Source organism: Gossypium raimondii, chromosome 11 (assembly GCF_025698545.1).
Source record: "Gossypium raimondii isolate GPD5lz chromosome 11, ASM2569854v1, whole genome shotgun sequence".
Classification (NCBI taxonomy): Eukaryota; Viridiplantae; Streptophyta; class Magnoliopsida; order Malvales; family Malvaceae; genus Gossypium; species Gossypium raimondii.
The window spans coordinates 41,082,691-41,108,968 of NC_068575.1; the positions used below are offsets into that span (position 1 = coordinate 41,082,691).

Sequence of the window (26,278 nt, forward strand, 5' to 3'; positions counted from 1 at the left end):
ACTTGCCAAGTTGGATCAGTGAAGGAGCATGCACTATCTAGATATGATAGTTTTATGTTCAATTTGAGTCTAGACTATGTGGCATGTACATAAGGGCTCATAATGTGCAAATGGTCATTTTTGGAGATGATAGTATTTGTAAGTTGTGGTGATATTTGATTATGAATATACCATTTGGTATAAAACTTATAGTCCATATTTTGATTAATTTTGATCCCATGTGATTGATAAGGTTATTCTTGAATAGTTTGTTATGTTTAGGTTATCATCTAGTCTATATGAATTGAGTTGATGATTTGGAAAGGGTAAGTTAAATGTTAAACATGCTTATTGTCTCAAAGAATGCTTAGATTGGCTTATATTAATCTCATTGTTTTGATTTAGTTTCCAATTAGTGTAATGAATATGTATTGAGATTGAAATTGAAAGCATTTGGCATGGATAGGTAAAATGGAGTTGAATATGGTTAAATGTTAAATGGTTAAATGGTATGTTATAGAATGGTTGGTTTAAATGATTGAATGCTTAAATTGGTTGTCCATTGGCTTGGTTTAAAGGCTAAATTTTCGTGTATGGTTGAATGAATCACTTGGGAAATGGTTTGAAGTTAATGGAATTAGGTGCCAAATGTGTATTTTTTCAAAAATACGGGCAACGTTGCAACCACGAATCCCAAATGTCCTAACGTTGTCCGACAGAGATTGACGTTGCAATGTGGAATTGCATGTCATTGCAACGTGACTCTCTAAGTTCGTAACACCGCGACAAGGAGGTAACGAAGTCACGACTTCAACCCGAAAATTTTTGAAACTTCACAATTTGGTCCTAGTTTAAGTTCGGGTTAGCATAAGAGTTTTTGTAAGCTCGTGTAAGACCTAGAATGGATTTATATTACATCATATGCATGCTTTGCTTGTATTCAAATGTATAACAACATATTTTGAGTAAATATTTGATCATAGTTGCTCCAACAATGATTGTAGCACTCTGTAGCTTAGACTCGGTGATCGGGTTGGTGAAGGGGTGTTACAGTACATACTCGTTTTAAACAACTAACGCGTGAGCTATTAAGCTCAGTAAGAACAAGGATAATCAAACTTTAACTTATGTCTTTATTAAACTTGAGCCATTTTAGATGAATTATCACGTTAAGTTTATTTAAGCCACATTTTCACTATTTTAACCCCTTTCATGTGAGTTTAGAAATTAATTCTCAACTTATAGTTTGATGATTTATTAACAATTCCCATTATACATGTGTTTCCCAATTTTGGTATTTGATTCATTCATGAATCTTACCTTTTAATTTTAGTTTTCATCCTTAAGGAATTATACAATTATTAACTCACCTTAATAACACATTAAAAGTTTCAATTAGACCACAGTTTGTTTAGATGTTTTCTTACACCACTCTATTGAAAGCTTACTTTTCATTCCATTATTTACATTTAATACCTTTTAAACAATAATTCAAATATCATACAATGGTTTACAAAGAATTTAAAAGTAGCATTAATAACATCTAACAATTTCAAGATTCACTCATACAATTGCAAAATTGGTTCAAGTTCAACCCTTAGTAAGACTAAAAAAATAAAGAAGGGATACTAGGGATGAGTTATCCGTAACTATAATAACAGGGGCGCTAAAGCACAGGTGTCCGAAGATCATATTAGGATCACACTATAGTGCCAGGAACAGGAGCACTAAAGTGCAAGTAACAGTAGTACCGAAGTACAGATCAGGAGTCTTCTATTGGCATTCTAGTTGTATCTTAATTGTTTATCTAAGCTACCAAGACCTTGTTTTAAGGTTTTTAGAATATCAGTAAACTCATTTATCAAATAAAATTACAATTCAATATCAATATTCATGGCATAAACCACTATAATATAAATTGATAATTAAAAATCATGGAATTATGCCACTACACAAGATTTCAAAGCTTTCATTTCCATCTCCACAAGAAGACATCTTACAAGGTTCTTTGTTAAAGTCATTTTCATGCCAATATGAGGATTCTAACATCGTTCAACATAGTTGATCTTCATTTACTTGTCCAAAACCACATTTTTAGAACATACCAATAAATTTATAACATTATACTCAATATAATTTCAATAAATTCAATTAAACATAAGATAAGTATTTACAAAAGATTTCCATAAATCTTGTGGTCATTTCAGTATTTTAGGCTTGTATCGACATTTGTCGACTTAAAGTAGGACTTTGGACTTTGACATATTTTTTGCCATAGTGGCCTTATCTAATCTTTTTCATAGTGTTGACACAATTCCTTCACATACACAAAAATGCTATTAAATTCATATTTTCTTCCATTGCAACTTTAATAGCATTTTCACATAATTAACCATAAAGCCTCACTTGGTCACATAACTTTTCTACCGCATTTTAATAACTTATCTCATCACACTTTCCATGGAATTTCACACTCATACTAACACAACTAAACACCTATTATAACATTAAATTTCATGATTCCTCAGCTTACTAACTTGGGGTATAGATGAGTATCTACGATACTTTTCTTGATGGATGCTTCCTAACACTTAATCAAGCTCCCACGAACACTAATCAACCATTAGTTAAGCTTGGAACTCCATGAACCAACGTTACCCCTTTTTTAGATAATAAAAAATATATAAAATATTAACATAAATTCTTTCTAAGTTTTTCATATAATTTATTAACAAATATCAAACTAATGGAGATGTAGGAAACCATTTCTTACCATTGCTTAAGCTTTCTCACACTAGCTTCATCTTCTCTCAAAAAAACTTCATAAACCCTAGGTTGTGAATGATGGGATTAATGAAGGAAATGAGCTTAGAAGGTTGTTTACATGAACATTTTTAACAAAATCTCAAGGTCGGTAGTGAAAATTTTGGAAGAAATTGAAGAAATTAGTAAGGAAATAAAGAGGAGAAAAATGGAGCTATGGGACCTTGCTGCCAACTGAAGAGGAAGAGAAATAAACTAATGGGGTTTCATTCCCCATTTAAATTGTCAACAAATGGGCCCAAAGCCCAATCCCATACATTTAAAGTCCAATTTGTCACTTTAAGCCCCGTTTCTTTAAAACTAGGTTCCAACGATCTAAAATAATTTCAAATATAAAATATCATATTTAAATATTATTTTCATCATAAAAGTCTTGAGAATGGACCAAAGTACCCTTTTATGGAAAAATTATTATTTGCCCATTTTTGCCTTTTTTAGCAATTCTTCTCAAAATTCTATATTTAGACCAATTTAAGTTTATAATTCATCATAAATCTTTATTATAACTCATTATTAATGAAAATATCACTTTGGCTCTTTCCCCGATAAAAAATGAGAAAATTGCAATTTAGTTTCTATACTATTCAATTTTTTTACCAATTTAGTCTCCAAAAGTGATTGTCATCAGGCTAAATCACATTCAAATCCATTTCATACCAAACAGTCCACAATAATTAATATTTTCCATATTCGGGTAAATTTTCACATTAGTCCTCATACTTTTCAAAATTTTCAATTTGGTCCTTTTGTCATATTTTGAATTAAATAATGCAAGAAATTAAAAATTTGTATCGCACATTTTTGCACTCAAATTTTAAATTGAATAATTGCACCTTTAAAATTGAATAATGCTAAAACTTACTCGAGAGAGAGAGAGAGAGTTTGTATTTTATATTTTTTAACTCGAATCCAAGGCACATATACATACCACAAAAAGGTGACTAAATGTCGTTTTAGAAAGATCATAACACTAGGTGTTGTTTCAGAATGATCATAAAGTGTCCTTTCAGAAAAGTCATAACCTCAAAAAGGTCATAACACTAAGTGTTATTTCAAAAAGGTCATAACCTCAAAATGGTCATAACACTAAGTGTCATTTCAAAAAGGTCATAACCTCAAAATGGTCATAACCTCAAAATGGTCATAACACTAAGTATTGTTTTAGAAAAGTCAAAATATTTTGGTTGCTAAGCGCACTATACTGGAATCACCATTCATTTGTAAAATATTTGGTGAGTTACTAAAATCTTAATCTTTCGGTGGCTAAGTGCACTATATATGAATCACCATTCATTTGCAAAATCTTTGTTTGTATTGAATTAGAATCATCATTCATTTGCAAAATCTTTGTTTGTATTGAATTAGAATCATCATTCATTTGCAAAATAGTACTACATTGGAATCACCATGGTAACTGTATTGCAATCACTATGATAATTGTATTGGAATCACTATTCATTTGTATTTGCAAAATCTTAGTAATGTATTGGAATCACCATGGTAACTATATTGGAAGCACCATTCATTTGCAAAATTTTAATATTATGTTGGAATCACCATGGTACCTGTATTGGAATCACCATTCGTATGCATTTACAAAATCTTAGTACTATATTCATAATTTGATCAACATGTTTTCTGTTAGTACAAATCTCCAGTGAAAAAAATCTTGAACACAGGAATGGAATTCGAACAGAAAAAGAAGAAATAGGACAAGGCTCCAAGGCGTGTATCAAGCCACCATCTTTAAGGTTATATTCGCCCCCACCTATCTTTGGTGTGCAAATGAGTTCCAAGCAAATTAACCTCGAGGATACAACAAAGCCAATGACTATTTGTGTTTTGCACTGACGAGAATAGTCCACCAAGCACTAAGCAATGTATAGCAAGAAACTCAATTTCTATAAAGAATTTTCGCAGTAACTCTTTATAGAACAATCTAATAATATGAGAAAATGAGGAAGGATAGAAATAACTTTTAGAACTTGTTGGTGTTATTTCCAAATGAAATCTCATTCCTATTTATAGGAATTTTCATGTCTCTTCATAGAGACATCTTTTGTCTTTATGAATAAATAAATAATAATTATTCATTTAATTTTATAACTATTCAAATAATATTGTTTGAATAGTTATAATTATTTTTAAAAATCAAATGATATAACTTTTGACCAATGACCAAAAGATTTATCTTTTGATTAATTACACTCATTCATTTATAATTATTACAATATTGTAAATATTTGAAAATGTTCCAACAATCTCCCTCCATTTTCAAAATATTTAGATTTTGATATTCTTGGAAATCAATTTGCATAAATGAAGGTGTCTACGATTAAACCTTTACTTAGTGAAAATATGTTAAAGTTAATCGAAATTGTATGGTAGACTAAGTTTTGAACCAACTATTCCATTTGATTAATCGAACACATCTCACACAATGATTTTAGCATTGATCAATGCATAGTATCTAGGGACACTATTATGGCCATATGTTTGTGTCCTCTTTTCATGAGTGCTATCAAAGCCAAGCCCTTGAGCTCCTAGAAGTAGCCACACTTCCACTCACATAGGTAGATCCCATCAAGAGTGTTCTCGTAATTATAACACTCTAACATATTTATGTTATGGGTCCATTAAGAGTACATTACTCATCCTTCCCTTATCATTACGGGTACATAGCACTTTAATCTTAGGATGGATTTATTTATAGTGCTAACAGTCACATACTAATGATGTACTTTGTCTCATTGAACTCAAGACTTGATGTTATACCAAGCGTTGAGTCGAGTTTCCATCATGGGTGATTTTAATTAATGGGCTTGAGTCTCTTCCCTTTTGAGGTCCTTTTTACTGCATCTCTAGCAAGACTTTTTATCAAAGGATTCGCCAAATTTTCACTTGATCTCACATAATTAATAATGATCACTCCATCAGAGATTAATTGTCGAACATATTTATGTCTTAATCTAATGTGTATAGACTTTCCATTATATACTTGGCTATATGCCTTTGCTAGAGTAGCCTCACTATCACAACGGATAGAAATAGGTGAAATTGGCTTAGGCCATAAAGGTACATTGTAAAGAAAATTTCTTAACCATTCTGCTTCTTTAGATGTAGTGGCTAATGCAATAAATTCTGCTGCCATGGTGGAATTAGTAATACATGTTTGTTTCTTGGAACCTCAAGAAATGGCTCATCCACCAAGACTGAAGATCCATCCACTAGTAGATGCATGATCTTCCAAACTTGTAATCCAACTAGCATCTGAATAACCTTCTAAAACTGGAGGATATCCATTATAACACAATCCATAGTTAATAGTTTTCTTTAAGTACCTAAGTACTCTATTCAAAGCTTGCCAATGCAAACTACTTGGATTACTTGTGTACCTACTCAACTTCCCAACAACATATACAATATCTGGTCTTGTACAAGTCATTATGTACATTAGACAGCCAATTAGACTTGCATATTTTAGTTGATCAATTTTCCTACCAGCATTAGATATTAATTTTATTTGAGGATCTATGGGAGTAGATGCTAGTGTACAGTTGAAAAGATCAAACTTTTTAAGCACCTTTTCAATGTAATGTGATTGTGATAAAGCTATAGTGCTTTCATCTCGAGTTATTTTAATCTTAAGAATAACATCTGATACACTCATATTCTTCATAGCAAAGTTGTTTGACAAGAATTTCTTTGTGTTTTCTATTTGTTCCAAATTCTTCCCAAAAATGAACATGTCATCTACATATAAGCAAATTATGACACCTTTTCCATTTTCAAATTTGCTATATATGCACTTATCGGATTCATTTATTTTATAGCTATTAGCTAAAACAACCTTGTCAAACTTTTGGTGTCATTTTTTTGGTGCTTGTTTAAGTCCATATAAAGATTTAACAAGCTTACATACCTTATGCTCCTGTCCTAGAACAACAAATCCTTCCGGTTGTTTCATGTACACTTCCTCTTCCAATTCACCATTTAAAAATGTCGTTTTAACATCCATTTGGTGAACAACCAAATTATATATAGAGGTAAGTGATATTAAAAGTCTAATTGTAGCAATTCTTGCTACTGAAGCATAGGTATCAAAGTAATCAATACCTTGTTTTTGTGTAAAACCTTTGGTCACCAACCTTGCTTTAAATTTATCAATGGTTCCATCAACCTTTCTTTTCTATTTGAAGATCCATTTACAACCTATTGGTTTGGAACTCGGTGGAAGATCAACTAAGATCCAAGTTTGATTTCTCATTATTGAATCCATCTCATCATTTATTGCTTCTTTCCAAAAAACAGAGTCTTGAGATTTTATTGCTTCTTCAAATGTAGTAGGATCAGATTCCATATTATAACAATAAAGTATCTTATTGCATATACTTTCACATTTTCCTTCTATAAGAAACATAATAAAATCTGGTCCAAAATCTTTGACCTTTTTAATCCTCTTACTTCTTCTTAATTCTTGACAAGATTAATCATTATTATCAATTTGTACCAATGGAATCTCATTCTTATTTGAAGAATGAATCAATTGTTGTTGCTGTAATTATCTTGAAATAGAATTAAATCTATTTTCATAAAAATAGCATCTCTTAATTCAAGAATAGTATTAATTGAGATTGAATCATTTGGTTCAATTACCATGAACCTATATGCATTGCTATTATGTGCATATCCTATAAGTATGCATTCAATTCCTCTTTCACCTAACTTTTTACATTTAGGTGTTAGAACTTTGACAATAGCTCTACAACCCCAAACCTTCAAATAATTAAGTTTTGGTTTTCTTTTCTTCCATGTTCATAGGGGATTATTTTAGTTTCCTTATTAGGAACTCTATTCAATATATGGAAAAATGTTAGAACAGCTTCTCCCTAAAAAACCTTGTCCAAGACCTGAATATGATAACATTGAATTTACCATTTCAGTCAAGACCTTTGAACTATACCGTTTTGTTATGGTGTGTAAGGGGCTGAAACTTGATGGACAATTCTAGTGGATTCAAAATAACTTGGATTATAGTATTCTCCACCTCTATCTAATATTAAGCACTTGATAAGTGATTCACACTAAAGTTCAACTTCAGATTTATAAACTTTAAATTTATCAAGCGCTTCATATTTTGAATGCAATAAATATACATAACAATATCTAGAACAATCATCAATAAAAGTAACAAAATATTTCTTCCCACCTAATGTAGGAGTATTATGCATGTCACATAAATCACTATGTATCAAAATCAAGCAATTTTGTTTTCCTTTTAACCTTAGGGAAAATGGTTTCTTGTAATTTTAGTCAACATACATGTATTACATTTTTCAAGATTATTATTAAAAACAGAACTAAATCTAACTTATACATGTCATTCAATTTTCTATAATTCAAATGACCTAATCTATAATGCCATAAGTAAAAAGATTCAACAATATAAGTAGAAATAGTATTTTTATTCTTATTAATAATATTGAGTTTGAACATACTCTCATACATATACCATTTCTCTACAAAAATTCCTCCCTTAGACAAAATAAACTTATCTGCCTCAAAAATAAGTTTGAAACCAAACCTATTCAACAGACTTCCAGACACTGAATTCTTCCTAACTTTTGGTACATAATATACATCATTTAAGTTTAAAACCTTTCCAGAAGTGAATTGTAGTTCAACAGACCCTTTGCCTTTAATTGCTGTAGTGGAAGAATTTTCCATGTACAAGACATTGTCATTTTCACATTGCGTGAACTTTGTGAACATGGTTTTGTCTTTGCACACATGTTTGGTTGCTCTGGTATCAATCCATCATGTATTATTATCTTGTGCCATATTAATTTCAGATATTATTGCAATGAACTTTTCGTTATTATCAGCCTTAGAAGATGATTTCTTCTTTAAAAGTCGACATTCATTCTTGAAATGCCTCGACTTACCACAATGATAGCATGAGCCCTTTTGTTTCTTTTTGAACTTAGGTGTTCTATCAGTCTATTTGAAATTTCTCTTGAATGGTTTAGTAGTTTGTACTTCCTCCATAACATGCACTTTGACATTTTCAGAATTTAGATTCTGATCTTGCTTTTGACATTCTTCTTCAATACGAAGATGATTTGCCAAAGCCTCAAGAGATATTTCCTCTTTCTTATGTTTTAGACTTCTTTTAAAGTCTTTCCAAGATAGAGGAAGTTTGTCTATTATGGAGGATACAACAATTATTTCATCAATTTTCATATCATATTGCTTAAATTGATTCAACATCTTTTCAATATCACGGAATTGTTCCATAACAAAACGACCATAAACCATTTCATAATTATTGAAACGATTGATAAGAAATTTCTTACTTGTAGCATCTTCGGTCATGTATCTTGTCTCCAATTTGTCCCATAATTCTTTAGCAGTGACCTCGTTTTGGTAGGTGTCGAACAAACCATCAGATAAACCATTCAATATATGTCTCATGCATATGTAATCAACATTGTCCCATTATTGCCTTTCTCGGGTTGCAGTAACAAATTCGTTTTCATTCTCTTCAAGTCTTGGAGTGTCCAAAACATAAGCAATCTTCAAAGTTGATAATAAGAAGTGCATCTTTTTCTGCCATCGTCAAAAATTGCCACCATCAAACTAATCAAGATTGACAAAGTTGGAAGTCAACTCCCTTAGTGTTCCACTTTCATGTGTTGTAGTAGTCATTATGAAATATAACTTTAAAATTGTTAGTACAAATCTCCTGTGAGAAAAATTTTGAACACACGAACGAAATTCGAACAGAAAAAGAAAAAATAAGACAAGGCTCCAATGCGTGTATCAAGCCACTATCTTTAAGGTTATATTCGCCCCTACCTATCTTTGGTGTGCGAATGAGTGCCAAGCAAATTAACCTTGAGGATACAATAAAGCCAATGATTATTTGCGTTTTGCACTGACGAAAATAGTCCACTAAGAACTAACCAATGTATAGCAAGAAACTCAATTTCTATAAAGAGTTTCTGCAGTAACTCTTTATAGAACAATCTAATAATATTAGAAAATAAGAAAGGATAGAAAGAACTTTTAGAACTTGTTGGTGTGATTTCCAAATGAAATCTCATTCCTATTTATAGGAATTTTCATGTCTCTTCATAGAGACATCTTTTGTCTTTATGAATAAATAAATAATAATAATAATTCATTTAATTTTATAACTATTCAAATAATATTGTTTGAATAGTTATAATTCTTTAAAAATCAAATGATATAACTTTTGATTAATGACCAAAAGATTTATCTTTTGATTAATTATACCCATTCATTTATAGTTATTGAATGTTATAAATATTTGAAAATGTTTCAACATTTTCAACATACCTCACGTCAAATCTAAACTAATATTTAGCGATGAATTAATGGCTAAACTGATAGGACCTAATTGATACAATACTTTAATACTTTGAGAACTCAATTACAATAATCTGAAGTTCAAGGACCAATGACATAGTTAGGGGAGTTTTTATGAAATTAGCCCTAAAAGATATGAACATTAGGGATATTTAAGTCATTAAGGCTTCATTCAAGTTGCGATTAAAAAGATAAATTAATAATAAATTAATAAAAGGAAAAAGGTCAAACTTTAATCTACAAATAATAAGGCAAAAGCAGCCATCAATCCAACTGGTTACCCCTACCAAGCAACCACCTCCAAACCATGCCACATTTCTCTTCTCCACCTTTCTTGGCGTTATCGCTTTCCTTCACAGAAAAGTCGTCCCCTCCTTCCTTCACTGTTGCAGAACCACTCTATTAATCCCCGATCAACTTAAAACGCTTGGTTTCTGTTATCCAATTCCTTCAACTCAGTGACTCACCTATATAATAATAACTGCGTCCCTTCTTGAGGCTCTGTTCGTTGATGTGGTAGCGAGAAAAATGGATCGGGCAACAGTCGCACCGGCTATGGATATGCCGATCATGCACGACAGTGACCGTTACGATTTCGTTAGAGATATTGGGTCGGGTAATTTTGGAGTAGCCCGGCTTATGAGAGATAAGGTTACCAAGGAGCTTGTTGCTGTCAAGTATATCGAGAGAGGCGATAAGGTTAGTTTGTGTAAATTCATACACACAACCATGGCCCCTTTTTTTTAGTTGTACTTGTTTTCGTCTATTTATAGAAATAAATTTGTACTTATTGAAGATAAACTGGTAAAAGTCTTCTGTTTATGTATTTTCAATTTTTTTTCTGATATTAAATTTGTTATTTTTGGAAATGTCCTATGTGATATTTTTTTTTGTTAATATATTATTCTTCCAAAAAGAAACCCCACCGGTTTTCTGCTCTCTCAAATCTCAACTTATTAAATTCCCTTCCCTTATTCGGATTAATAATTTCTAAGGTTCTGATTAAAATTTGTGCTTCCTTGCCTTTGTACAGATAGATGAGCATGTTCGAAGAGAGATTATTAATCATAGGTCATTGAGGCATCCCAATATTGTTAGATTTAAAGAGGTAAGGTTAATTGTTAAATACTTACACTTTTTACAATTTCTCATTTTTTTTGTAAAAATTAAGGTAATGTATATTGTTACTTCAGGTTATCTTAACACCCACTCATCTTGCCATTGTAATGGAATATGCATCCGGGGGAGAGCTTTTCGAGCGAATTTGTGCTGCTGGTCGATTCAACGAGGATGAGGTTCCTTTCTTTTTCAGTTACTCTAAGAATCCTTTTGTTTATTTGATGTTTTTGTTCTATTACTATTTTCAATTTTTTTTTTGGTGCAGGCTCGTTTCTTCTTCCAACAACTTATATCTGGTGTTAGTTATTGCCATGCAATGGTTGTTATCATTTTCCCTTTTATTAATTTCTCAACTTGTATTATGTGAATTATTCTTGCTTAACAATATGATTTCTTTGTCTTGATGAAGCAAGTATGCCACCGTGATCTAAAGTTGGAAAACACTTTGTTGGATGGGAGTCCTGCTCCTCGACTTAAGATATGCGATTTTGGGTACTCTAAGGTATATAAATTTCTGGAACCCTTGCTGATATCTCCCATCATTCAAGGAGTTAATGGTATAGAAGTTATATTCTGTGGAATGGTTGTCCTTTAAATTGAATTATAATTACTTTTTGCTTAAGAAATCTTGTGCTCATTTGCTCGTCTTGGAATAGTTCTTGTTTGTTTTGGTATATTTGGGTGAAATAAATTACGGCTTTATGGTATCCAATAATCTGAATTGTATCCAAGTTCATTATCATGTTTATTGTTTGATTGTCTCAGTCTTCAGTTCTTCATTCGCAACCGAAATCTACTGTTGGAACTCCTGCATACATTGCTCCTGAGGTACTCCTAAAGCCAGAGTCCCAATACGATGGCAAGGTATATTTACAGGAGAGTTCAAATTTTGTTTAAAATGTCAGTTTCCTGTTCACATGATGCAATTCCTGGTTTAAGACTTATGAGGTCAATATTTGTGTGTTTCGGTCAAGTGACATCAAATTAATGGTTTCCATCTCGTTGTTGATTTAAAACTTAACTTTCCATAGCTTTTGCGATAGCATTTGCAAAATATGCCGGCTTTTAAATGATATGTTGGATGGATCTGGTTTACTTTTAATTATTTAATGTGACGATTAGGTTTAGATTACTTGTACCTTTTTGACTATTGGATATTGTTAGGGACAACATTAGTATTGGTGAACTTGGTTTCTTGTTTTTGTAATACGGTCTGTGGCAACTGGAGAGTGAAGCCTGTATAGTAGTTTATTCCTTGATGACTAGGAACAGGCCCTACAGTTGCCGCATATTTCTTGAACAATAGATAATTTATTGAGGCAAACAAAAGAATGTCAGAGAGAGTTTGTATCACCTGATACTCTCTTATGCATCTTTGTCCAAGTGAGTAGATTTTTGTGAATATTGTTTTATGTTAAAATATAAAAATGGGTTAAATGACATTGTCTGGTGATATCAGACTGCTGATGTATGGTCATGCGGGGTTACGTTGTTCGTAATGCTGGTTGGGGCGTATCCTTTTGAGGATCCTGATGAGCCGAAAGACATTCGGAGGACAATACAAGTATACCACTGTATCTTGTTATTGCATTAATCTCGTTTTTACCCCAAATAGATCAATCGGCTCATATCTTTTATTGGGTCCATGCAGAGAATTATCAACGTCCAGTATTCAATTCCTGATTTTGTCCAAGTATCTCCCGAGTGTCAGCATCTGATTTCGAGGATTTTTGTTGCAGATCCTACAGCTGTGAGTAATTTCTACCTATTTTCAGTTCCAAATTGTTCCCTGATTTTTCAAAGCTTAACTTTTTTATTTTGGGACATGAACACCCAAGAAAAGAAAGAGAGGGACTTATGATTAAAGAGGGAGGTGCCTTCTTTTGGCTACCACCATTACTCAAAATGTGATTAAGCCTTCTGATATTGGTTTATATTTTGTAACAGAGAATTACGATTCCAGAAATTAAAAATCATGCGTGGTTCTTGAGAAATCTCCCTGCTGACTTGATGGATGAGAACACAATGGGTAATCACTTTGAAGAGCCCGATCAACCTATGCAGAGTATTGATACGATCATGCAGATAATTGCTGAGGCCACTATTCCAGCCGCTGGAGCCCATGGCTTAAACCATTTAATGGTAGACAACATTGATGATGAGGACATGGATGACTTTGATTCTGAATCTGAGCTTGATGTTTATAGCAGCGGTGAGATCATCTATGCAATGTAATATGAAGAAGAAAACTTCTCTCCAATGTTGTAGTTGATTCAGGCATGTCACAGCTGCAGAGGGTGGTAAGATGCTGGTAAAGTATCAGAGAGAAAGTGGTAGTCAAGTTGTACAATGCTGGTCCCATGGTCCATTGAGTCCATTCTGTTCATAGCATGAAGCTTTATACAAATCTGTTAAAGAATTGGTATTTAATACTACTCAAGGGAGGATCACCAGGAAAAATAGATTGTATATTGGATGATCATCACCCCAACTTCCACATCCCGTTTCCATTAAGCTGCTGTTGATTTGTCGTTTTTAGTTTTGGCATTAGTCGTGTACGATATACTTTGTTCTGCTTCTTGCAGTGAATATATACATGTGTACTTTGTGTACTGATTTGGCTTGCTGCAGATCTGTTCAGAGATCAAAACTTAATATTTCTTGGTACTGCTATGTAACCATCACAACTTTAGGCTCTGTTTGATTGGTGTAAAATATTTTCCGGAAAACATTTTCCGAAATTTCCTGTGTTTGTTTTGTGTAAAATGAATTCCCACATGAAAACATTTTACAAACACGGGTAAAATCCAAAGCTTTTTTTTGGAAATTGTCTTACCCATTTTTCTACCGTAAGACATTTTCCTTTCTCCTTTCTCTTCTAAGCAAATTTTCTTTTACATCTTCATCTCCGTTCATCGCCTCCCCTCACCATCTCCGTCTGTCATCTCCGTTGACCGTCGGCCTTACTTCTATTTTGAAGAAACCGTCATCTCTGTCATCAACAGGTATTTTTTCTGTTGATTTTCACTGATTTGATTTCTAGATCGGGTCTGGTTCTTGCTTTTTTCTTGCTAGATGGTAGATCGGGTCTGGTTCTATTTTTTCTTGATTTTTAGATCAGTTCATCTGTTTCTAGAATTTGAAGACATGAGATGGGAAATACTGCTTGAAATTGGTATGGGAAATACTGCTTGAAAACTGCCCAAACAAACATTTAAGTGGCAAATATGGAGCCTAGGTGAGGAATCATGTCTGTAGGGATTTCTTATTGGTTGCTCATTACAGTTAGTCCGAAAGCAAGAGAGAAATATCAATTCCATTGACATGGTTACTGCTCTATTTCTTGCCAACTGGAATAGCCACCCTTTTAGAAAGAAAGAAAAAACTGATGAAATGTTAATGCATATTGGATATTCATGAATATTGATTAACTACTGCAGATATAATGGTGCATAATGGTATTTATTTCTGTAAATTACTGATTTGCTTCAATTTGTTTCAGTGTTAAATTGTGTACTTGTTATTCGTCTGAAGGTGTCTTGATTCTTTCTCTATTTATGAAGTTTACTTGTACAAGAGAAGTCTGAAAATGCGTAGAACTAGAAGAAAAAACAAAAATCAGAAACAACGTTGTTACTTCCTGTCATAATGAATCTTTTATCAGTTGAACTGGTTTACTTCCAGTCACTGAATCCCACCTCTTCTAACCGGTCCCAATTGATTCTTTTTCATCACTCACCAAAACAACCAAAGAGTAACGAGAAAAAAGAAACCCAACCCCCAAGAATTTAGTCAATTATCAGCAATAAGAAAAAATACTAGAGCGCTACATCTAGGATGAGCTATGCAAATCCAGGGGCTAACAACTAAATACTCATTCATGTTTAAATCAAACACCTCACAATACTAATGTTCACGATTCATAGTCTCTTCATGTCAAAAAATTTAATCGAAACAAAAGTAAAATTCAAAGTAAAGCTTCCGTTATCTCATCTTTTAGTTCTTTGATGAATCGTTTTCCTTGGTTTAATATTATGTCAATTGGGTGAACGGTTTATCATTTGGATAATCTTCTGTGTATATTGTGCTTTCAGCCTGCACTTTTGTATATTGTACCGGCTGTTATTGGATTCTTGGCTGCTCACTGTGTATGGAATGGAGATGTCAAACCGGTTTGTTCTCCACCCTTGTTTGATTCTCTCTAGCATTATTTGCTTGGCATGGAATTTTTAATTCAATTTCTTTTGAGATTGTCTTTTTACATAAAATTCTATATAGGAGATGGATCCTTGTTAAAATTTGTTTGTTACATTGTCCCGTTTTCCAAGGACTAGCAGCAAGTAGGATTTTGCATTTGAGAATCGGGTTTAATGTTTATGAAATGAATCATGTCCAAGTCTTGGTAAAAAGTAAGAAAATGAACTCAATGCCCATGGAGGTACAGGAGGACCTTATGCTTGACACAAACAAAAACCTGGAGAATGTTGGATTAATTGTGATCCTAAATAATGATTATAGTTTGGTTATGGTATATGATAATTTTCACTATTCAGCTTTGAATATAATCAATGAAATGATTATGGTCTGTATTTGTATTTGGATTACAATATGGTTAATAGGAGCTAACATGATGTGCAGTTATTGGAGTTTGACGAGTTGAAGACTGCGGTTACGTCTGAAGATGGTAGTGATGACAAATCCAGCAAGAAGGTTGAATGAGTTAGAAGCAGAAACCCTTACACTGAAACCATTTTATTTTAGCTTTGAGAAGGATATAGCGTTCACTTTTAGTACTACTAATTATGTATTTAGACAATATTATTAATTTCTCGTACTCATTATGGTTTCGAAGCAATTTATAATTATTCAATACTTGTTTTTTTAACACAATTACAAATAATTTATTTGATATTAGTTTTTTTTAATTTAAGGATTAATATTGTAGCTTAATAATTAAGTATTATTATAAATAAATCATTGTAATATATGTAAAAATAATTTAAAATATAAAATTTATTAATATATATTAATATATGTAAAAACTTTTCCAAAAAGTATTTTCAGAAATCTACCAAACAGCAGAAAATATTTTACACAGATTCAATCAAACATTAGAAAATATTTTCCAATAAATCATTTTACAGAAAAGTAAAACATTTTCCAGAAATCATTTTACGGAAAATATTTTACTGTCAATCAAACAGACTATGCCCATATTTAAATTCATTTAGAATGTTTTTTTTTTAAAATTCGATCATTGCTCACAAGTTAGAAGTTCTCTTGATTTGTACCCGGGGTATATGTTATAGCTTTACTTTGCTTAATGATGAGATATTTGTGTTATATGACATGAAAGTGTGTATTTAATCCACATCTCTTTTCTCCCTAACCACAATTGTTACAAAAAAAAGAAAACCCCATGGATACTGCGAGATACATGAAAAGTGGAGATTATACAAATATCTGAAGCCAATTTAAATTGGTATCTTGTTCATGAACTGTTACCTTTAAATTAGTGAGATAAGATTTCAGGAACTCCCATTGGTAGGCAGTCTCCTCATCACAAATAACATCCTTCAAATGTTGAAGCTTCGTGATTGTTGAAGGTAAGTTACAACTAGAGCACCCTCTCATACAGAGCTTCGCTAGATTGTGCAGTTCACTGATCCGGGTAGGCAAGTTTTTGATGCTTAGACAGTCGGAAATGTCAAGAATAGTGAGCTGGGATAAGCTCCCAATGGTCTCAGGCAACGACATGAGGTCAGTGCAGGATGTTAGTCTCAAAACTTCCAAGTTTACAAGCTTTCCAATGCCTTCAGGCAGTGCACGGAGCTTGTGGCAATTGGTGATACTAAGCTTCATCAGTTGAACAACATCACACAACCCTTCACCCAGTTCCATCAGATCATCACAATAGTCGATGTTGATTTCCAAAAGATTTGGAAAATTATCTGACATTTTGTTTGTGCCCTTTTCAAAAGCCTGACTGATATTACACATGACCAAGGATATTTTTCGCAGATTCTTTAGCTGAAACGAGCTCGTACTGAAGGATGGAACTGAAACCTTCTCTAATCTAAATCTCTTTAGATTGGATAAAGAATACAGAAGCTGAAAGTTACTTACTTCTGCTGGGTAAATACTATCGTTCATGGCAATCAAAACCTTCAATTTATCCATTTTCTCCATGAAGACCGGTAAGACATAGTTCTTTGCCCGAAAATTGAGAACTAAAACCTCAACTTCTGGTGCTTGAATGTAACCCCAGTTGTATGAGAATGTTTCATCTGTGAAAACCAATTGCATGAGAAGTTAGTGGAAGGACATAAATTTCTTAGTTGTGTATGTCTATGAAAGTTGGGGAGGTAGAGATAAACAACCTGTGGAGATAGACAAGAGGTGAGCACCAAGTGGTTGCTGCTTCTCTTCTGACCACCAATTCGGGAAATTGTTTCTGCTTAATTCTACAATTATCCGTCTTCTTTTTTCTATGGGATCGAAGCTGCTCTGATAGATAGCAAGCTCTCTAAGAAGATCATGCTGCATGACAAAGTGATCGTTGTAGAAGCTATCAGCTTCACTTGCATCATCTTTCCTGTTGAATAAGCGCCAATAGTTCAGTAGAGATTCAAACGCTGCAACATAAACAATGGTTTATGGCCTATCTGATAAAAGTAGGAACCAACTAGCATACCTCATGACTACAAGATTAACCAGATTTCTGATGGAGAGTTCATGGAGTTTGATAAAGGCATCACAATCTTCATCAAGTTTGTATTGCTCCACCCACATATCAATAAGCGCAGTGGCTGGAGTCTGGTGATCTTCAGGGAATGAACCCAAATCTAGGTAGCAGTCCTTTATTCCCGCCTCATCATCCAGGGTATCCAGAGTGCTTTGAAGATAAGCAAGCAGATCAGTATTAGAGTGCAAGATGGATAATCCTTTAGAATGTTGTTTTGCTTGTTTTAGCCACATTGCAACAGGCTGCCCACAAAGCGATCTACCGACCACTTCAAGGGCCAGGGGAAGTCCTTTACAGCTTTTCATTACCTAAAATTCAACACACAACATGTCAATTTTTAAGGTTTGTAGCATTATCACTATTTGTATCACAATGGCAAAGATCAAGAAAAGTATTTAACGTTTTAAGTTCGTACAACATGTGAAAGTAAAAATAAGTTTTCAGACATGAAAAAACACCTTATTCACGATATCTTCTGGAATGCAAGGCTTTCCATTTTGCAGGAATGCATTATGACGGAAAAGCGTCATAGCATTATCATCATTTAATGGGTTCAAACAATACGTACAATCATCAAATCTTGGGAAGGCAAATCTTGATGTTACCAAGATTTTGTAATCTGGCAATTCAAACTTGAGGTTGTGAACAAGGAATTCATACCCAGGCCAAACATCATCAAGGATGAGTAAAATGGGAATGATTGCCAGTTGCCTAAATTTTTGCTCCAAGTAGTTCAGACCATCCTCCTCATTTTGAAATTCCGGCACTGCATAATCCTTAGCCTGCAGTAGTTTCTGCAAAATGAGCTCCATGTTGGGTGTCTTTGAAACTGAGACATAGAAGATGTTGTCTTCATATTTTCCTGTTCAAAACACTGCATTACAAAATCTTCCAAATACTCTCGAAGATAATCTGTAGCATTTTGCAAGTGGCAATCATAAGAAATAAGCAAAAATCGAAAAAAAAATTCTCATCATAATGACTTTGACAAATGCTCGAGCAGTAAACTACACGTCCTATTAAGTCTTACTTTGCAGGGTAATCAATTCAAACACACGTTGACAAAATAAGATTGACTCGTTCCAAATGAATTTTCATCACAAATATCTTCTTCTACTTCCCATAGATCATCCAAATTAAGCAATTTCAGAATTAAAGACTTAGTTTAGTTGGTCCATGCCTTCACCTAAGAATTGGAATTCAACAATCAAACCAGTCAAGAAGCAGAAGCTAAAGTCAAGCGTAGAAAAATCTAAGCTCTGGAATGAAAGATACCTTTGACCTCTTCATCTTGACATAGCTGTTTAACCAATGTCGTCTTTCCCGATCCTCCAGGAGCAGACACAATAATGACTGAAACCCCATCTTTCAAAAGCTTCACCTTTAGCTCTTTCAAGGGCTCATCGAATCCAAGAACTTTCCCTCGAGGCTCAGGAACTCTGCATGGACCCATAACAGCTACCTGATTACATATACCATTCCCGTTGCTACTCCCCTCTTTCAAACTTAATTTTCTAATTCCCACACTAATCTCTTTAGTTTCAAACAGCACCTCTTTGATGTCCCTCGCTTGATGTGTTTGCATAACAATCTGACAGAATCTCTCAAGCGATTTCTTCAATCCAAGAAGTTTGTGCGAGTAATAAGGCTTTTTGATGATGTCCCACCTGCGAATTTTACTGCACTTCGTGACAAGTTTCTTCCCTCTCTTGACGATCTCGACGAGCTGCTCTGTTTCGTACTCTTTATCAAACGCTTTGTTGAATGATTGTATTTCTTTAATTACAGGTTCAATAGGTGATAGCATGGACGCCAGTTCCTCCAAGTTATCACGAAACATGGCAGCTGTTTTACTCGCTTCTACAATGACTCTAAGCAGCTCCCCGAAACCTGCCCCTAAAGCAGCCCCTCCGATTAAACCTGCAGCCATAGCAAACTTGATGGAAACCCAGAACCTAAAATTCAAAAAAATATAAATGTTTTAAATCTGAAGACAACAATTAACCCAAATAAATAAATGCTACTTCGCTATTGTGAGCAAGCTCCTCGAAGTTTCCTCCAGGTCTAGGAAGCCGAAGACCGCGTAGCTTGGAAAAGGAGCAGTGAATTGTACTTGTTGAGGTTTAATGAGGGACGGTAATTAAGATTTTCTCTTTTGTCAAAGGTTCTTCAACAGTTTGACTTTTGTTGACTTTGAACATTTACCATTGGAATATTAAATTCAAGGATAGAAAACTTCAACCAAAAAAAAAAAAAGGAAAGTGTAGATTAATCAAGTTATAAATATCGAATTTATAGATACATTTTGTTATAATATATAATTTAATATATAAATTTTGATTTGGTACAATTATACAAATATTTAAATAGTGTTGATTCTCGATCAAGTTCAAAAAGATAAATTATACAATTTATCATCAAACTTTCATAAATTTTCATTTTGGAACAAAAAATAATATGAGCACTATCGTTAAATATTTTTATTATTTTAGTTACTATGGATGCATACTAAATTTGTCATAATATATATTCATTTTAGTAACCCAAATTTAGTAAATTTTATTTTGGTCATTTATTTTATTTTTTAAGAATTAATTTTAATTTTTCAGGAAAAGTCAAGTTTTACACGAAATTATTTTAATTTTTATAAGAAAATTTAGATTCTTAAAAGAAAACAATTTTATCTTTTAATTTCGTTTACTTTTTCTTTTTAGAATTAACTTTAATTTTTTCAATAAATGAAAACCATGAGGTTTTAGATGGAATTACTTTAGTTTTTATAGAAAAGCTGAATTTTTACATGGAATTGAAATACTAGTGAAAATTTTGGTTTGTTTCTCAATAATGGAATAACTCAATTCTTTGTAAAAACTTAAGTTGGGTGATTAAAATAAATGTATGTAATGACAAATTAATGCCGGGTGGCTAAAATAATAAAAATATGTAATGATAGTGTCTTTTGAACAAGGTGCAATGCTAGATCTAAACTAAAAAATAGTCACAAAATCAAATTTACTGTCTTTAGAAATGGTGTCACAGAAATTTTCTTGCTCATTCATATCATCATCATCATCATCAATGGCAACACTAAAAGAAGACTCCTCAATAGGCTCGGTGTAATGCACTAGTTATGGTGAGCACAAGTTCCAGCCTAGTCTGTTAGAAATATGTTTGGCAGAGTGGTATTCGCCTAAGTGCCCCTTTCTGGAGTATAGAGTAGGTGGATAAAATTATGTGTTTAAGGTGATGAGGGCTCCAAGCCAGGTTGCTATGGTTTGCAGAAATAAAGATGTGATCAAGTGAGTTAATATTGAAGGTTGAGTTCATGTTAGAAGTATGGTGCGCTCTTTTTTCTGTGGAACTGTGCAAGTTAAGTTACAAGGTAAGTTGTTTAGGAGCTAACTGAACGTGAACCAGAATAGTTAAAGATAAGGGGAATTACTCAATTAGGTTTCTTGAAAGTTGTGGACTTTGATAAGACAATTCAATAATAATGTGACATTTTTCAAGTACCAATAAAGACTTGGACTATTTTAATAAGTCTTCAAGTTTGATAAAAGGAAGTTTTCTTCTTCTCTTTTCCAAAAATAATGAAATCCAAGGCTGGAGGAATCAGAAGTATCCTTTTAAGCTGGATCAAAGACCCTAGATTTTAATAGTAATATTTCCATGCCAAGGTAAGTTTTATGGCTCTAAGTAGATCTATATGAGTAAATGGAGAAGTAAGGCCTTGTATGGGGTTATCTAGGTTTGAAATGATTGTAAAGGTTATTTACATGAGTTTTAATGGTGATCTTCTATTTTATAAGGTATTGGTTGGTGCAATCTCTAATTTAGTGTTAGATTTGGAGTCCATATTGCTATTCGAAGTTGTCAGATGAGTCCCTAAGTCGACTCTTGTATGTTGTATGTTGTTCATTCTAGATACTTCTACGAAAGATTGTATGAACTGTGATTTGAAACTAAAAGGGATGGTATGATGAAAATGTTGATATATGAATGTTGGATAAGATTTGCATGTATAGTTTGTATGAATCTGACAAGGGGTATATGATGAGAAATCGAGAGTAGAAAGTATGATTGTAAGTGAACATCTAAGATGTATGTTAAGTTTAGTGTAAATGCATGAAAGGTCTGTTAAGTGAGTCTGTGTTTGTTCACTGTGGTGTTGGAAAAAAAGAAGTCCATCGGGACTTTAAACATGATCTTGGAAAGGAAAGCTCACGACCATGGTACCATATCGTGTAAAACCATAACTGGTGGGCTATGGCATCATATGGAGAGAACTAAAGGAAGGTTATTACCTAATGGGGTTCTTTAGGCGACCCAGAACGATAAGGGGAAAACCTCATAAAATGTGAGTTTAGGCAACTCCCTACCGTAAACACGCTAGAAAAGTGTAAGACTTTATGGCGATCTAAGAAAAATGGAAGCCTTTGTGACAGACTCTAAAGAATGGCCATTGTGGGAACCTTTTGAAGGAACGTCTCTATGGCAAATCTTGAAAAAAAAAAAAGAAATGATTTCCATGATGTATTCTGAAGGAATGAAATTCTTAACGAATAAGGAGGGAACAATATGAAAGGCGAATTCTGGACTTAGAGCATTCGCGACAAAGAATAAAGGATATGCCCTTATGGCAGGTCACGAAGGAACATCCTCTATGGTGAATCCTATAGAGGAAGTTTTCATGGCACACACAAAATGAGCCACTCCTGTGGTGTGTTCTGGAAAGGCTCCCAAGAATAAACCATGAAGGATGCTCTTTGTGGTGGACTATATACTAAGTAAAAGGCGTATTTCTTATTATCCCTAAATGCAAACAGTAAGATCAGTAAGTATGAAACGTATCTATGGGTATTATGGTAATGTACTCAATACTATTAGCATTTAATGTCTGATTTAGTGACCGTTAAAGTTAGTTTACAATGATACCAAAGATGTAACACCCCAGACCCGGCCCAGACGCTATGGCCGAATCTGGCGAAGTCACATGGAAGTGCATTTAAAAATCGTATCATTTCTAAAACCATTTTTCGTTTAGAATTCATCATTATCATTTATTAATTCTTAAATCATGATTTATTTCCAAAACGCTATACTTTACGGAAGCCTTTAGAATAGTTTGCGCGTGCGTGGTATTTTGATAAATCATTCATCTATTTTGAAAACCCGAGTTTTATCTACTTCTAGCAGATATAAACAGAAATCAGTATAAAATCCAAATTTTAGGTAAAAATCCATAGAGGCCATTAATATAGAAAAATACCCCAGAATAAAATTAAAAATGAAAAATCATTATTAAATACTAAATCAAACAATTTAAGTCGTTTGGCCACCTCTGAGTCCTCCGCCGCATCGATCCGCTTATGTCTAGGAATTACCTGTACAGCCAAATTAGAAGGGTGAGTTTTTGAAAACTCAGTGTGTAATCCCAAAAAAACAAATAGATAGAAAACAATCACAATCTGGGCCTAAGCCCTTTTCCGTATCAGTGACAATACCAGTTTGGGCTTTAGCCCATCTCAGTACAGAAGCAGTAATGTGTTTGGGTCTTGGCCCATTACAGTAACAATAATCAGTATAGTAATAGATTATACAGTATACAGGTCCTACCCAACCAGCCTCTACACTGCATCTCCATCCAACCCTACACTCCATGTGGGGATATAATCAACCCACCCATCCCTACACTCCAGTTAGTACCGAATGCGGCACTAGACAGTAGTTGCAACTGGGCTACCGGTAAGTTAGGCTCGAGGCCTTTCAGTACACTTCCTCCAATCAATATCAATCCCCAACCCAACACAATACATCATACAGACATGTCATGGTATCATGTATTATCAGTACAGTGTAAATAACATGCTCAACATACAGACATACATATCTATCTCATATAGGCATATAATAGTCCTTCAGTCATTTCAGTCAATAAGGGGTCTAGGTAAGCTTACCGATCCTACAGTAGGTCTACAGTCGACTCGGGCGACCCGTGCAACCTTAGCAGTCAAAAAGTAAAAATGGGCCCATAGGCCCATGTTGTATGCCCATGTGGGCCCATACGCTAGTGTAGCCCACACGGCCCAACAATACCCCTGGAAAGTTCAGCTCCATTAGACTGGAGTCATTCCGTAACTAACCCGCGGCCTCCATCTCCAGTATTGGGCCCAACGACCCTCTCTAAAATCCTTAACATGGCTTGAGACAGTGCGTCGTCCCCAGTCGCTTGGTCTTGTGACCTAGTCTCAGTGATAGGCGACACTGGTGTCTCGCTTGTGTCTAGATTTAGCATACTACCCAGTGAAGAGGACTCAGCTTGAGCTCCTCTATGGCCTCTACCTCGGCCTCTAGTACCCTATTCGCGAGTACCTCGTGCGCTCATCGTCTAGTCGCGCTTATCTGTATTCAAAGTTTTATGAATCAGGTTACAGTTCAATAGTTATTAGCAGATGTTTTATGGAAACAGTTTCAGTAGTTCAGAGTTTGTTTTCGTACGATGCAGTGTCTACCAGTGTTTATCGGTTTTACTAAAGTATCAGTATACACTAACTTGAGTGTTTTTAGTAAAGTCTATCTATAGTAGTCTCAGTATATACAATCTATAATACTTTTAGTTTTTAAATAGATATCAGTTCAGAGAACTTACAGGATCGATGCTGGAGACTCGATGTGCCACACATTCAGTAAAAATGTTTCAAATCATTCAAAAATCAGTGCTTTAAAAACCAAGTTTTAAACCCAAATCCACAGTTGAGTTTTGCAACCTGACTCTGATACCACTAAATGTAACGCCCCAGACCCAGCCTGGACGCTATGGCCGAATCTGGCAATGTCACATGGAAGTGCGTTTAAAAATCATATCATTTCTAAAACCGTTTTTCGTTTAGAATTCATCATTATCTTTTATTAATTCTCAAATTATGATTTATTTCCAAAACGCTATACTTTGTGGAAGCCTTTAGAATAGTTTGTGTGTGCACAGTATTTTGATAAATCATTCATCTCTTTTAAAAACCCGAGTTTTATCTACTTCTAGTAGATATAAACAGAAATCAGTACAAAATCCAAATTTTAGGTAAAAATCCATAGAGGCCATTATTATAGAAAAATACCCTAGAATAAAATTAAAAACGAAAAATCATTATTAAATACTAAATCAAAAAATTTAAGTCGTGTGACCACCTCTGAGTCATCTGTCGCACCAATCCGCCTATGTTTGGGGATTACCTGTACAGTCAAATTAGAATGGTGAGTTTTCAAAAACTCAGTGTGTAATCTCAAAAAAAACAAATAGATAGAAAATAATTACAGTCTGGGCCTAACCCTTTTCCGTATCAGTGACAATACCAATTTAGGCTTTAGCCCATCTCAGTATAGAAGCAGTCATATGTTTAGGCCTTGGCCCATTACATTAACTATAATCAGTACAGTAATAGATTATACAGTATACAGGTCCTACCCAACTAGCCTCTACACTCCATCTCCGTCCAACCCAACACTCCATGTGGGGATATAATCAACCCACCCATCCCTATACTCCAGTTAGTACCGAATGCGGCACTAGGCAGTAGTTGCAGCTGAGCTGCCAGTAAGTAAGGCTCGAAGCCTTTCAGTACACTTCCTCCAATCAATATCAATCCCCAACCCAATGCAATGCATCACACAGACATGTCATGGTATCATGCATTATCAATACAATGTGAATACCATGCTCAACATACAAACATGCATATCTATCTTATATAGGCAAATAACAATCCTTCAGTCATTTCAGTCAATAAGGAGTCCAGGTAAGCTTACCGACCCTACACTAGGTCCACAGTCGACTTGAGAGACCCGTGCAACCTTAGCAGTCAAACAGTAAAAATGGGCCCATAGGCCCATATGGGCCCACACGGCCCAAAATAGCCTTAGACGTGTGGATCACACAGCCTGGCCCAATAATTCCACACGCCCGTGTAGTTCACTTGTGTGGAGCCCACACGCCCGTGGGGCACACACGGCCTAATATGGCCCGGCCCACGATTCGCACACGGCCAGCCTCGTCGACCGCACACCGGTGTCCGGTCACACGGCCTACCACATGGGCGGCCGCATGCCCGCGTGGCGTCAACATTTGCATTTTTCAGGTTTTCACTGTTCTTCATTTTTAAAGTCGTGCTCACACACACACACACACACACTTGGTTCCTCTTCTTTGTAAAAGTGCTCACTAGC

The 26,278-nt window shown here is 34.2% G+C and overlaps 2 protein-coding genes and 1 long non-coding RNA gene across 4 annotated transcripts; 2 read left to right on the forward strand and 1 right to left on the reverse strand.

The window, feature by feature from the left end:
• Positions 1–10,446: 10,446 nt before the first annotated feature.
• LOC105803883 (serine/threonine-protein kinase SRK2I) lies at positions 10,447–13,925 on the forward strand. The gene is made up of 9 exons (XM_012636299.2): positions 10,447–10,893; positions 11,228–11,302; positions 11,388–11,489; positions 11,579–11,632; positions 11,723–11,815; positions 12,079–12,177; positions 12,773–12,877; positions 12,965–13,063; positions 13,261–13,925. The coding sequence occupies exons 1-9, from the start codon at positions 10,723–10,725 to the stop codon at positions 13,546–13,548; spliced, it is 1,086 nt and encodes a 361-aa protein (XP_012491753.1). The 5' UTR covers positions 10,447–10,722; the 3' UTR covers positions 13,549–13,925.
• Positions 13,926–14,327: 402 nt separating this feature from the next.
• On the forward strand, positions 14,328–16,246 carry LOC105801061 (uncharacterized). The gene is made up of 3 exons (XR_008191086.1): positions 14,328–14,551; positions 15,408–15,485; positions 15,952–16,246. It is a non-coding gene; the product is annotated as an uncharacterized LOC105801061 (long non-coding RNA).
• Positions 16,247–16,607: 361 nt separating this feature from the next.
• LOC105803882 (probable disease resistance protein At5g66890) lies at positions 16,608–20,171 on the reverse strand. 2 transcript variants are annotated; one of them, XM_052624183.1, is made up of 6 exons: positions 20,083–20,171; positions 19,334–19,978; positions 18,517–18,920; positions 18,008–18,366; positions 17,694–17,908; positions 16,608–17,600 (listed from the first exon to the last, which is right to left on the reverse strand). In XM_052624183.1, exons 2-6 carry the CDS (start codon positions 19,896–19,898, stop codon positions 16,765–16,767), a joined length of 2,379 nt encoding a protein of 792 aa, XP_052480143.1. In that variant the 5' UTR covers positions 19,899–19,978; positions 20,083–20,171; the 3' UTR covers positions 16,608–16,764. The 2 variants fall into 2 exon arrangements, with proteins under 2 accessions (XP_052480143.1, XP_012491752.1); XM_012636298.2 differs by lacking the exon at positions 20,083–20,171 and having other exon boundaries at positions 19,334–20,071.
• Between the last annotated feature and the right edge of the window lie 6,107 nt (positions 20,172–26,278).